General features: G+C 35.0%; 1 protein-coding gene and 1 pseudogene across 3 annotated transcripts in view; one reads left to right on the top strand and one right to left on the bottom strand.

Moving 5' to 3' along the window:
• Pals1 (protein associated with LIN7 1, MAGUK p55 family member) overlaps positions 1-15,120 on the top strand; it is a 91,457-nt gene that overhangs the window by 71,814 nt on the left and 4,523 nt on the right. For all 3 annotated transcript variants that reach the window (XM_071607950.1, XM_027929499.3, XM_071607951.1), the window contains 6 exons: positions 1,829-2,012; positions 2,802-2,873; positions 3,220-3,291; positions 5,507-5,674; positions 6,443-6,645; positions 10,882-10,992. In XM_071607950.1, coding sequence (XP_071464051.1) covers positions 1,829-2,012; positions 2,802-2,873; positions 3,220-3,291; positions 5,507-5,674; positions 6,443-6,645; positions 10,882-10,992 — 810 coding nt within the window. The remainder of the gene's footprint in view (positions 1-1,828; positions 2,013-2,801; positions 2,874-3,219; positions 3,292-5,506; positions 5,675-6,442; positions 6,646-10,881; positions 10,993-15,120) is intronic.
• LOC139704699 (uncharacterized) lies at positions 7,205-11,514 on the bottom strand (annotated as a pseudogene).

Genomic DNA, 15,120 nt, shown 5'->3' with positions numbered 1-15,120 from the left:
ACTTTTTTATAGTTAAGAGATATTCTGTATCTGATACCTCAAACCAAATTTCTAAAAGAGAATATCCCCCCTCCCAATTATTTTTTACTGGTGTATTATATTTGTACATGATGTTGGGACTTGTTACTTATTCATATATGCATACATTCTAACAACACAGTTTAGCCAATAGAGGCTGTTGCTTTTCATTAAGATTCTAGGCTCTATATAATGCAGATATACATATATGTATGTGTCTATCTTTATGGCTTAGAAAGTGTTTGTGTCAAGCATGGTGGCATATGCCTATCATCCCAGCAAATCAGGAGGCTGAGGCCAGAAGATCACAAGTTCGAGGCCATCCTCAGCAACTTAGTGAGGCCCTAAACAATTTAGCAAGATCCTCAAAATAAAAAATGAAAAGGGCTGGGGATGTGGTTCGGTGGTTAAATGCCTCTTGGTTCAATTACTGGTACAAAAAAAAAAAAAGTGTTTGTTTTGATACATTGGGGATTGGACCCATTCCACCACTGAGCTACATCCTAAGCCCTTTTATTTTTATTTTGAGATAAGGTCCGCTAAGTCTGGTCTTGAACTTGTCATCTTTCTACCTTAGTCTCCCCAGTTGTAGGGATTACAGGTGTGAACCACCATACCTGGCTAAAAGGTATTTTATTAAATTTCATATAGTCTGTTATCATTGATTGAGAGAAGTTAATTTTGTCAGTGTTTCATGTGCTTAAAAGATACTATACTATCATCATTAAAGTGATTTTTGAGGCAGACCAGTATTATCTTTATGGTATACAACCACAGTGATGGTAAGGGTAAAAGATTCAGGAAAAGTCAAATAGCACCTGGATAGAAATGGACTCAGAATTATAGGCTATTGATATATTGCTTGGCTTACTGAACTCAGAACTTGTAGTTTAACCTTTCTAGATCAGAAACACTCATTTTATATAGGGTTAAATTTCATTAGATGAAGATACATTTTTACAGATTTTAGAAATATAACATTTTCAGGTTAGGCAGAAATTAGAAATTAAAGAGAATATTAATACCGTTATGCCTCCTTAGAAGTAAGAATACTTTGTTATATTTTACGGAAGCATAGGGAAAAAATGGCATAGGAAATAGCTTACATTTCCATAAAGTTAATGTGAGTTCTTAATTACCTCTCATGCAAAATAACATGGCACAATTCTTTGATTTATTCTGATATGCAAAAAGCATGTTAGCAAAAATTATAACTTGTACTTTCAATAATATTTCAATCCTACTTAGTATTCAAACAGGTATTGATTATAATCATAGATAATTTTAGCAGTTTGGAGTGTTTGTTTCATTAACCTTTCGAAGAAGTGCTGAGAGATTAAGGTGCAGTTGCACTGAAAGTGGGAGCGAGGCTTACAACAGCCCCAGGGAAACCAACACTTGTTCATATGAGAGGTATAGTGAGATTAGAGTCTACGTTTACTGAGAAGCAGTGGTTTAGAAATTGCACACTTTATTGAAGTCTCATTGTTCTCACAGGTCAGACAATTTCTGTTACATTTCTTCAGCTTCTCAAGCTTTCTAAGGCACCTTTGCACCCTAGCTTTTTAGCTGCGAACAGTAATGTAGTTTAGACACTCTTTACATATTCGCAATCCACAGAGAGAAAACAACAGATGAGCCCAGCAAATTAAGCCCCAAAATACTGCTACTTAACGAAATACCCTTCTTTCAGCTCATTTCTGTGCACTGATAAAGCATTTTAACATTTAAATTATATTTGTGATAAATATTTTCGTTGCCATTTTATTATTGTAGCTTATTGTCTTTATTTTTTATTTTCCATCCTTAGATCCATGTTAAAGCTCATTTTGACTATGACCCCTCAGATGATCCTTATGTTCCATGTCGAGAGTTAGGACTGTCGTTTCAAAAAGGGGACATACTTCATATCATCAGTCAAGAAGATCCAAACTGGTGGCAGGCCTACAGGGAAGGGGATGAAGATAATCAGCCTCTAGCTGGGCTTGTTCCAGGTAACCAGCAATATAATAGAAACTACATAGTATTAAAAGAACATTTAAGGGACTGGGAGTATAGCTTAGTGGTAGGGCATGTGCTTAGCATGCACAAGGATCTGAGTTTATTCCTTAGCACCCCTCCCCCCCAAAAATTATTTTCAGGTATAGGTCTGAAAAGAAGATGAAGGTCAGTCATCTTGAAAGACTCCTATACTAAAATCTTAATCTTATGAGGAAAATACATTTTCCATTGTTTGTATCATTGGTAACTTAAAGATAAAAAGTAAAAATTATTAACGTCTACATACATACAAACACAAGGAGGGATTACAAATAATAAATGCAAGAGGGCGTGTTGATTGTGCCTTGGAATCAAAACGTGATGAATACCCACATATTACTTTAGAAAGCTAATGCCTAGAACTGATGTTTGAGATAATCCTAAGTGACCAAAATCATTATAAGATCTAGCATAGTACTTACTACATACTAAATGCTCAATGAAAACTTTTTGGAAGTTGAACTAATTACATTTTCTAAAGTGGATTTATTATTTATCTTTTTATAATAGTTATAATAATTTAGTGAGATACAAGGACTGATTGAGCAGTATTGAAACGATTAACATTTGGAGGCTTATATATGATAGCTAACATTACTAATCTAATGGGTGGCAGAAGGAGTTGCAAGGGATAACACAACACACACACACACGAAGAATTACTTCTAATAAAAATTTTAAAATAGTTTTATCCTTTTATCTTAAATATCTTACTCTTTCTGCTTTTTCCTTCTGTTATTAAGGGAAAAGCTTTCAGCAGCAAAGGGAAGCCATGAAGCAAACCATAGAAGAAGATAAGGAGCCAGAAAAGTCAGGTTAGACGTTTATACTTGATATTAATAAGAGATGTCTTGAGTTTTCATCTGGAACCATGTTTAAACCTGCATATCAGAACTGTCAAGAAAGATATATTCATGGGAAATATGATGTAAGAGGCAAAATATTATATTAGATTGATAAAGAAAGATTTTAAGTTATTAAAGATTATCTCTGTGTAGTGTATTAATGGAAAATTATAAATACTTTTGGGAAATAGTTCTATGAATAGTGTATTGAATGTATATAAATTTAAATGAAAAACAAGTTTGAGTTCTTCAGGTTGAAATGTGTACCTTTGTTTGATAAAACATACATTTACACTCACTTGTGATTTCTCAACAGGAAAACTATGGTGTGCAAAGAAGAATAAAAAGAAAAGGAAAAAGGTTTTATATAATGCCAATAAAAATGATGGTAAGTTCTACTCTCAGGTATACCTGGGTTTATATCTGAAAGGAGTCTAAATCTAATGCTAGAAAGAAATTAAAATAGTATTTTCAATGAGTTTTTTTTCCCCAGTCCTATATTGACCCTAAATGTAACATGTGCTTAAGAAAGTCATTAAGTAGAAATTATTTTCTTTTAGAGTCCTGTGAGTAATATGATGTTTTAAATTCTGGGAAAAACTGATAAAAAGTAAAGTAATATTAAACATATGTGGTGTTATATTGATGGTTTCTTTTAATTTCTTAAATTCTTTCTAAAAATATGGCTTGCTTATAACTAATTCTTACAAAACATGTCTGAAGTGAAAAATACATATTTTGTCATTCATGGCACACATTCCAGAGGCAACTCATTTCACAGAGCCCGTTACTTGCTAGCTGAGTCAGGAGCACAGGAATTTTTTTTTTTTTTTTTTTTGACTGGTTGCTAAGATTAAAAAGTGTTGAAGTTGTAGCTTCTCTTAAAATCAAGAGCTCTAATAACACTGGCTTGTATTCCTAATTGACAATTATCACTGGACATGAATAATAGCTGCTATCCTTATATTTGAGAACCTGCTGTCTTGTTCAACAGTCTCTATCATTCCTAGCTTTTTAAAAACCCATTCTCATTTTCGGTTTAATTATCTTCTTGATTGGTCTTCATGGGCATTTGAATTTGCTACCTGTGCTTTGGTTCATGTTAGAAACAAGGCAAATAATAAAAGCACCCCTTCTTAAACAATTTATAAGACGTATTAACTCAAGAATGTGAAATCTTTAGGAGTATCAAAGTAATGAAGATAAAATGTTACAGATTACTAAACTGTTCCATACTATACTAAACCTGAAAGTCAGTTAGCTTTAATTTTTTTCTAAAATAAAACTTATTGAGTTTTTTATCTTATCTCTATAGTTGTGATTAATATCTGTTTAATTTTTTGAAACAGTGTAAAATTAACTGTTCTATCTCTCAGAGCTATTAAACCGTGGAAAACTTGGTAAATCTGAAGCCTGTAGAGAGATAAACTAACTGTATAAATCAAAATGCAACTGTTGTCTGGTTGTACATGTTAGAAGGAACTCAAAATAGAGAAAGCATTTTGAGAAGGGAAGGAATTACATTTGTTCTTCATAATTATACCAATAATATTTTTAATGAATAGCTACCATTTGTAATATCTACTCTATTCCATGGCAGCATCTATCTGTATGCTTTTAGTTCTCACAGTAAATACCTTGAGATTACAGATGATAGATTCAAGTTCATATATTAAAATGATCTGCTTAAATTCTTACAGCTTAAACAGTTGAGCTGGAATTTAAACAAATGTAGTTTGAGCACTGACCCTGTGCCAAACTCTGTATTGAGCATTTGCAAGACTAAGATGGTCCCTGACCCTATGGAATTTATAGCTAAAAAAAAGTTTGACTTCATGTTTGATGCCCTTTCCTAGTTAGGTGAAGTATTGTGAGTGAAGACATGGCAGGCTGCTAGTTGTCTACCTTTGTTCTTACCATTTTAGCTCCGTTTCATTTGGGTTATGGACTTTACAAATGTTACTCCACCCCATGATATTTTGTATCTCATCTTGAGTCATGATTCTGCATTAGTATTCTAGAATAAAGTAGATATAAGTGTAGAAAGTGTGTATAGCATAAGTCTAACTTGTTTTCAAGTTATACAACTGTAGGACAGTATTCTAGCACTACATTTAAATGTTTGTCTGTGCCTGCTGTTTGTATAAGCATATCCATTATGACTGATTTTAAAAACAACCCCCTTAAGTAGAGTATTAGTTTCTGCATTTTACAAAAATGATATTTTCTTTAGTTTATTCCCTGGCACCCTACCTTCTGTCAAAGTATTCACTCCAAACTGGTGATTTTATGTTAGGATTAGTATAATTGAGTTGTATTAGACATTCAAACACAGTATGAAAGAAGCAGTAAAAATTTCTAAAAGGATTAATATATTTTTATCTGATTTATTTTCATAGCACCCTGGCAAGGATATAATAGCATGGGAAAATGCTCATGATATTATATCACTCACATGTTTCTATCATAATGCAAAAAGTTAAGCATTGTAAGGACAGTAAATTGTGCTTCTTTCCAATTTGGGGGGGAAGATCTATAGGTATTCATATCTCTATGATGTGTAGTAATTCTGTCTGAAGGGCTTAACTTTTTCTTTCCTAAAGATTATGACAATGAGGAGATCTTAACTTATGAAGAAATGTCACTTTATCATCAGCCAGCAAATAGGAAAAGACCTATCATCTTGATTGGTCCACAGAACTGTGGCCAGAATGAATTACGTCAAAGGCTCATGAACAAAGAAAAAGATCGATTTGCATCTGCAGTTCCTCGTAAGTTTGGACACATTTCCACATTTCCATTTCCCTGTGCTTGTCAGCTTACCACTTCAGGACCTAACTGGGCAAATTTACATTTATTTTAATTGAAATAATGTCAATGAAAGAAGAACTTTAATAAATTTTTTTTTTTTTTTTTGTCAATAAACCTTTATTTATTTATATGTGGTGCTGAGAATCAAATCCATGGCCACACACATGCTAGGCAAGGGCCGTACCACTGAGCTACAACCCAGCCCCTAACAAAATATTGTGGCATATTTTTAGTAAAGATAGTTCTTGAGTAATTTACATTTTCCTAACAGTATAGTTAATTATTTTCTAAGTGAATTTCAGTTTGGACCACTGAACAATTCCCTCTTCATAATCAGCTTCTAGTTCTATAAACTGATTGTGAAGATAGAAATTAAGACTTCATCTCTGAAAATTAAAGTGTTTCAAGACTGTATAATGCCTAATCCTAGGGTAATAAGTTTTAGGAAAAAATGAATGAGTGTTTTAAGTGCAAGATGAAGTTATTTAAAGAGTAAACATAAAATGAATCAAGGTAACTAAATTTAACTTAAGATTCTATGAACACATTTTTGTTCATGTCTCAATCTGGAATAAGATCAATGTTAAACACATGGGCTCATAATATTTCCTCAATTCACTAATTCCTAATCTGTGTTAAAAAGTAAAAATTCTTTTTGATTAGATGTATTTATCCCCACTCCTCATTCTTATCCATGCTTATTATCTTATCTAATTTTGTTTACCTAGATACAACTCGGAGTAGGAGAGACCATGAAGTGGCCGGTAGAGATTACCACTTTGTTTCACGGCAAGCCTTTGAGGCAGATATAGCAGCTGGAAAGTTCATTGAGCACGGTGAATTTGAAAAAAATTTGTATGGAACCAGCATAGATTCTGTACGGCAAGTGATCAACTCTGGCAAAATATGTCTTCTAAGTCTTCGTACACAGGTGAGGCAAGAATTGTGGCTTAGGATGTTGAACTTGGCATGTAAAATCAAATAGGTTCACTTTACATATGTTTATGTTTTTGGAAACTTAAAATATAGTAACATCTGGTAATACTTTGAATGTTTTAGAGATTATAAAAGAATTTTATTTTTCTATTCAGATTTGACAACAGGTAGAAAATTTAAAGGTCATTGTTCAAGTAATAACAAGTGTCACAATGAATGGTTTTATGTAAATAATGAAACTTCAGTCAGTGTCTGTTAGGTTTTATATAAATAATGAAACTTCAGTCAGTGTCTGTTATTTGGCAGACTAAGCAAAAATTTAAAATTATCAGTGATTCTTAGATTTCTTTTTTTTCTTAGATTTCTATTTTTAAAATTTTTAGAAATTTTGGGTTTTAAAGATTGTGTCCTATGGAAATTTTTTAACTTTTTCTAGACTATTCAGCATCAGCGTAGTTTCTTTAATGTGATTGAATCTGTTGCTCATGTCAACTGAGGCCACACAGTGGTTTGTTTTCTTTTTTATTTTATTGTATTTTATTTTATTTGTTCTTTTTAGTTATACATGACAATAGAATGTACTTTGGCATATTATATTTACATGAAGTATAACTTATTCTAATTAGGATCCTATTCTTATGGTAATGCAGAGTTATCCTTGTCATGTATTCAAATACAAGGCTAGAAAAGTTATGTCCAGTTCATTCTACTATCCTTCCTGTCCCACCCCCTTCCCTTCATTTCCTTTGTCTAACCCAGTGGTTAAACTTATTTCCTAATTGTTCTTATTTTAGATTGAGATATGAACAAAAATGTATTTGTAGTATCTTAAGTTAAATTTAGTTACCTTAATCCATTTTATGTTTACTCTAAATCACTTCATCTTGCACTTAAAACACTCATTCATCTTTTCCTAAAACTTATTTCCCTATGATTAGGCACTACATAGTCTTTTTTTTTTAATAAAGTTGGTGTTATTTTATTTGGACCTTTATTTTACTTATTTATATGTGGTGCTGAGAATTGAACTCAGTGTCTCACACATGCTAGGCAAGCGCTCTACCACTGAGCCACAACCCCAAGCCCCATTTATTGATTCTTGATTGTACTTCTTGAGCTTTAGGAGTTCATTTGGAAAACGTAAGAGGCCCAGAATAGCCAAAGCCATCCTTAGTGAGAAGAGTGATGCAAGAGGCATCACAGTACCAGATATAAACTATATTACAGAGCCACAGTAACAAAAATGGCATGGTATTGGCACAGAAACAGAAATGAAGACCAATGGAACCAAATAGAAGGCACAGAGACATAAATACAGTTACCGTGTACTAGACAAAGGTGCCAGAAACATACATTGGAGAAAAAAATAGCCTCTTCAACAAATGGTGCTTGGATTTTTGGAAATTCATATGTGGTAGAATGAAATTGAACCCCTATCTCTCACCCTGCATAAAACTCAACTCAAAGTGGATCAAAAACCTAAGCATTAGACCAGAGACCCTGTACTTATTAGGAGAAAAAGTAGGCCCTAATCCTGTATCATGTTTGTGCACTTTCTGAGGTAATATATCTGCCATTTTATGGGTGCCTGTGAAAGCAGAAACAGAGTTGTCTGTCAACAAAACTGTCATTTTGGCTCAGGTACCCTAAATCCAACCTCAGACACTGGCCTGATGCCACATGTTCAAATAAGAGAAACCAGACCCATCTAGAGAGGCTAACAGCCCCTCCTTGAGGGGCATTCAGCAAAGCACACATTAAAAGGGAAGCATTACAAGACAGTTAAAGAAAAACACGACCTTGAGAGAAAGCCATTACAAAGGATAAAGACCTCACTAAAATCAAAGTTTCGCATATGCTTCATCTAAAATATTAAGTAAAAATATTGCATCTAAAACATTTTTTTAAAAAAGTAAAAACTTAAGATGTACTTGTGGGCCATAGGTTTTCCACTTGCCCTTTAGTGCTTTGGGGCTCAAGTGGTAGAGGGGTGGATGCACTGCTGTGCCCAACCACCTGCTCCAGAACCCAACTGGACAAGAGACTGCATTTATGGCTCACTCCCTCCATGGCTGTGGTCACTGTTGTCCATGGAAGTGGCTGGGGACAAGGACATCCCTTTCTTTTGGCATCCCTAAACATGATGTAAGAGTGCTTAAGATAATGGAGAAGACACAGGCCAAGGCTTCTGTCTCCCTTACAATATCCCAGGCTCCTTTCTTACCTCCCCTGAATTCTTGGCTGAAAGCATCTCTATTCTAGAGTCTGGCCTCCCACCCCGCCCACTGGGAACACTGGGTGTCCTCTGTCAGCAGGAAGGGACTGGTTGTAGCACATGAATGGCTCCTCTCCACAGGCCTGGTTAGAATAGTGGGGTGAAGAGGAACTGCTCCTCTCCTAGCCCATAGATTGGTTGGCTTTGGCTGTACTTGATTGTACAGCTCCTGGGCACCCCATGGCTGAGTAGCCCTTGAGGTCCTTATGTGTGAGGTTGGGCCCCAGCATGATCTTAGGACAGCCTGGCTAGCTCTGCAACCAGAACAAGCCCACTATCAGTGATGGTCTGGATTTCCATCACAGCCTCTAGCATTCTCATGCCCGGGACCAGCAGGCTGACCAGTGAGAGCCACAGCTCCAAGGGTGCTGCTGTCAGTTGGCACTGCTGCATGCCTGGGTGAAGGGCACGTCCTCTGGCGCTGCATGCTTGGATGCAGGAGGTGAGGGAGGCTTGCAGTAGCTCCAGTCAAACATATCCAGCTTGTGCACCAGCTGGATGCCCTCCTTTCAGATAGTCCAGGGACAGAAGGGCAGCTTAGTGGCTGCAAAGTGCAGCAAGGGTTCCCAGCTGGCACCAGACCTTCAGCAGCCAGGTAAACAACATCTCGCAGCTGCTTCACAGCGTCTTACAGTGGTAATTGAAGATGGTGTCATAGATTAGGTCACCCAGCAGTTCCAGCCCTCTGGAATTCAGGGACGGATCTGGGCCCCCTGGTTGTGCACCCACAGGATCCAGGTGATTATAAGCTCGTTGGGATTCTGCTTGAAGAACCAAGCAACGGCCAGGAGAATGATGTATGTGTAGTGTTGGTATCCCCAGCACATCTGAGTGGGTGCCAGCACTCTCTAGCCATGGCCACAGCTGCCCCAAGTCAGGGAAGAGCAAGAGGGTGGGGTGGGGGGCACTGCTACAGGAGCAGGAGCCAAAGTGGGGGTGGAGGACAGCAGGACACTTAGAGAATCCACCAGGATGGGGTAGCCTCTCAGCTAGAAGATAATGAATCCTTCTACTCTATAGGGCATCCTAAAGTCTTAAAGAGTTGTACATGGAGGAGAATTGACTCTAAAATGGCTACCCTAAAATAGTAATTAGATTTTCTTTGTTCTTTAGTGGACAAAGGCACTAAGGCAGTACTATTTCAATTATGAACATTTGATTTAAGAGAAGTAAAAGAAGAAGTTTTTTTACTAAATTCCTTCAGAATTCTTTGTATTATTTGGGCTAACAGGTTTTACCAAGGAACTCAGAATAGTTAAGCCTATTATCTTAATGTGTCTATCATCTCCATTTTTGTAGAATTCTTCAGTGGAGAATACACAGTGATGCAGTGGTAAAAACAAAATGAAAATTTCCATTTAAACAGTCTGCTTTTTTCTTGGATATTCTTTCCCAGAATTTTCTTTAACATATATATTTGAAATTTTCTCTCTAATATTATTTGTATTTAGTGCCTAGCACATAGAAAAAACAATTGCCTTGAATCTAATTCCTCCAAAATGGATTTTTAATTTGGTTATTATAATTTCTAGGCAGTCTTAGCAAGATATTTTAGCATCACATGGTTGTGTCCTTCAGTGTCATTCAATTATATTTCATTACAAAAACAAAAAAGAGCAAGCTAACAGTATATAAGAATGTATAGTCATGTAGTATATTCTTAATAATCTTAAAATACTGTGAATTGGGGGTTGGGGTTGTGGCTCGCCTAGCATGCACGAGGCACTGGGTTTGATCCTCAGCACCATATAAATGTAAAATAAAGGTATTGTGTCCACCTAAAGCTTAAGAGTAAATATTTTTTTAAAATACTGTGAATTGTTTGTTATGAGGATGTTTCAAAATACTTATCAGCAGTGTTTTTTTAAATGACATTATTATGTTCCAAGTATATTATCAAGAAATAGTTCAATGATGAAAATAATTTTAAAAATCCATATATCTTTTCTTATGCAGTCTTTGAAGACCCTCCGGAATTCAGATTTGAAACCATATATTATCTTCATTGCACCTCCTTCACAAGAAAGACTTCGGGCATTATTGGCCAAAGAGGGCAAGAATCCAAAGGTAAAATTGTACTATTGTACTGTTTCATGGAAGATAAACACAAAATAATCCTGATCTAACCTATTACAGTGCTTAAAAGCTATATGAGCTTCAGGTTTCAAACTGATTATTTTTTCAAGGTTATCTCTTGCCCCAAAATTGCCATAGTTGCCACTGGTTAGACCATGGCAGCTGTCCAAATCAGAGGAAGCTATTGTTATTCCCAGACATTTCCTATTGTTAACTCCAAATGCATCATAACTTCTGGGGTTCTTTTAAAGCTTCTTTAATCTTCTTTGCATGAATCTGCGACATTTCCAAGAGGATTCTGTGGGCCACCGTCCACCCCAAAAACTCTTAGCAAATTCTTAGGGATCACTCATTTACTGTCCCACATTTGTATGGTACCAGAATTAAGGCTGTCCTTGCTTTTTTTTTTTTTTTCCCCTCTAACTTTGTTCTGTTTTTATTTTCCTTTGGGTCTTCTTACATAATCTGGAACAGGAAAAAAAAATTTTTTAATTAATTTAGATCTGTGCTGGATATGGTGAGATAGTCCATGTTATACTAAATGTTATTAACAGTTAAATGACTAATAATATACTGATACATCAATCAGAAGGTAATGATGTTATTTAAATATATAAAATAATTCTGTCAAGTGATTTGCTGTATGGCAAAGTAATAAATACTCTTCCCCTTTTTTTTGTTACTAACTTCTTAAATATATCAATTTTAGACAGGGATCATGGGCTGAGGATATAGTTCTATGGTCCAGCATTTGCCTAGCACATGTGAGGCTCTGGATGATCCCTAGCACTACAAAGAGAGAGGGATCACCACCATTGCCTCATTTCATTTGCTGTACCTCTAAACCTCCTTAAAGATAGGCATCAAAAGTACTATAATACTTTTTTTTTCTTTTGAATCTTGACCTTCTACCATGACCACAAACCTTCCTGCCACAACCCCTAGATATCTTTTTCCATTCTACATCTATTTAACATTTCCTATTCAATCTGTATGTTGTGTATTATTTTTTAATGTCTTTAACTGTAGACATTAGGGACTTTTTTCACATCAGGGTCTTTTCAATTATGTTGAGCATAATTCTGGTTGCTTTGTCTAAGCTAAGTAGGCTACCTGGTTAAAATAGAGCTTTACTCCTTTTTCATTTTTGCAGCATACTTGTAAATTCAGATAATTGGGGTCAGAATATCTGTTGTCCTCTGCACTTGGGACAGTACAAAAGAAATATGAGACATAGTTGTTGGTTATTCTAGAGGAGGAGGATCACAATATAATATAATATAATAACGGAAATTAGCTTAATACTATATAAAACTTAGTGTCTAAAAACTACTTAGGTAGACCAGAAACACTATGGTTGCTGAAGGAAAATATGCACACTAAGGTACTGGGGTATAGCTCAGTGGTACAGTGCTTGCCTAACATGCACAATGCCCTGGGTTTAATCCCCAGCACCACCAAAAAAAAAAAAAAAAAAGCACACTGCGGAATAGAGTGAATTCTCTTCTGCTCGTTCAGCCTAATTTTCTATTATTTTAATGCATAAACAAAGATTCAGCATTATACTATAGGCTTTACACTTCCAAAGCAAGTTAAGCAACTTTCTTCTGACAGTTTTCTCATGGATGTTTTGTCTTCTTTATATTGAATTCTGTCTGTGTTAAATTGAGCAAAATCTAGAAAGATGCATATTATAAATGTTTTTAAAGCAAGAACTTAATACCAAAATATTTTACCAATATACAGTATACTTGATTTTCTAATTAGAACATCCTAACTTTTAACTTAAATTTTTTAATGTATACTTTACCTCAGTGCATATACATTTTAATTGTATGATTCATTTATTCAGTATGATTTGGCCAAATGTTTACCCATGTGTGACAATCAAGATTTAGAACATTTCTGTCACTCTAAGAAATTCTCTCATGCCCCTCTGAAGCTACTACTCATCCATTCCTTCCTGTGCAACCATTTATCTGCTTACTGTCACTATAGATTGGTCTGTTCTAGAAGTTCATATAAATGGAGCCATACAGTATGTTTGTGTCTGACTTTTGATCAGCATAAGATTTCAGATTCATCCATGTTACATCTAAAAATAGTTCATTCCTCCTTAAGGCTGAGTAATATACTGTGATATAAATACACCCAAATGTGTTTGTTCATTTTCCAGTTGAAAAACATTTGATTTGTTTCCAGTTTTGAGCTGGTATGACCAAAGCTGCTCCAAACATTCATGTACTCTTTTGGTGGGCATGTCTTTATTTCTCTTGAATAAATACCTAGAAGTAGAATTGCTGGATCATATGATAATATCTCCTACTTATGTTACTATCTCCTTTGCTATTTTAGCTGTATAAAAAAATTGTGCACTGCTACCACCAGTATATAATGGTTCCAGTTGATCCATATTCTTAGAAATGTTTATCATCTATATGTTTTATACATATATATTTGGTACTAAAGATTGAACCTAGGGGTACATAACCACCGAGCCACATCCCCAGCCCTTTTTATTTTTTATTTTGAGACAGTTGCTTAGGGCCTTGCTTAGTTGCTGAGGCTGGCCTTGAACTTGCAGTCCTCCTGCCTCAGCCTCCTAGATTGCTGGGATTACAGGCATGCACCACAATTCCTGGCTATATGTAATTTTTTAAGCCATTCTAATAGATGTGAAATGTTATTATTAAAGTTTTCATTTGCATTTTCCTGATGATTTTTCATATAGCCATTTGTACATATTCTTTTGTGGAATGCCTCAAGCCTTCTCATTTTTAAAAATTTTATTTCATTTTCTGATAAGAATTTTTAATGTATTTTTCATGTAAGTCCCTTATTAGATGTATGTATTATAATTATTTTCTCCAGTCTGTATTTTTTTGATACTTTTTTTAAAAAATATTTTTTAGTTGTAGAGGGACACAATATCTTGTACTTATTTTTATGTGGTGTTGAAGATCGAACCCAGTGCTTCACAGTGTGAGGCAAGCGCTCTACCACTGAACTACAACCCCAGCCCTGTACCATTTTTTTTAAAGTATCCTTTGAAGATCAGAAATGTTAATAAAGTTCACTTTTCATTTTCCCAAGGTCAATTATTTTTGTGCATGTCTAAGATATTTACCTCTAAGATTGTAAAGATTTTATCCTACATTTTCTTCTTAAAGCTTCTTAATTTTTACATTTAGGTCTGTAATGTACATTAAATTAATCTTAGTTTTAGTTTGAGGTGAGGGTGGAGGTTTTATTTTTAATTGTTCTGGCATCATTTGCTGAAAAGACTGTCCCTTCCTTGTGAGTTATGTTGGCACCTTTTTTGAAAATGAACTGACCAGATGCATTGGAATGATGGTTAAATGGGTCTGGACTCTATGTAGCATCATTTTAAGTCTTGAAAAACAGGCAATAAAAAAGGAGTGAAGTACTGCTATATGCTGTCATGGGTGAACCTTAAAAACATTATACTAAGTGAAAGAATCTGGATGTAATAGACCACATGTTATATGATCCCATTTATATACGATGTCAGAAAAGGCAAATCTGGAATCCTAAAGTAGATCAATGGCTGTTTAGTGATTGGGGTTAGGGAAAAAAGGTGCTAATGGTTATGGGTTTTGGTTTGGGGGCTAGGGGCAGGTGATAAAAATGTTCTATAATTGATTGTGGTGTCAATTGCAGAACTCTGTGACCATACTAAAAACTATTGTGTGATATACTTTAAAGGGGTGAATTGTGTGGAATTGTCTGGTATATGCATAATAGCTCAAGAAGCTATTGCTGTACTACTACCACCACCCTCAAATAAAAATCCTGACAGGCCTTTCTTGTAGAAAGTGAAATAATTATTTTAAAATTGATATAGAAAGTAAAGGGAATTACCAAAATACTTCAGAAAAATTGAGTTGGAGGGCTTTTGTCTTTATGCACTTAGTGTCTTACACTTTGACTTTAATTGCACTTCCTCTAGTTTCTGAAGATGAAAGCTTAATATTGTTTTTTTTTTTTTTTTTTGGCAGTGCTGGAATTAAACCCAGTGCCTCATGCATGCCAGGCAAGCACTTTACCATTGAGCTATGTCCCTATTTTATCATTTTATTTATATTTTCCCCATTTTTG

The sequence above is a fragment of the Marmota flaviventris genome, chromosome 2 (assembly GCF_047511675.1).
Source record: "Marmota flaviventris isolate mMarFla1 chromosome 2, mMarFla1.hap1, whole genome shotgun sequence".
NCBI classification, from domain to species: Eukaryota; Metazoa; Chordata; class Mammalia; order Rodentia; family Sciuridae; genus Marmota; species Marmota flaviventris.
This window is presented reverse-complemented; position numbering and strand designations above follow the sequence as displayed.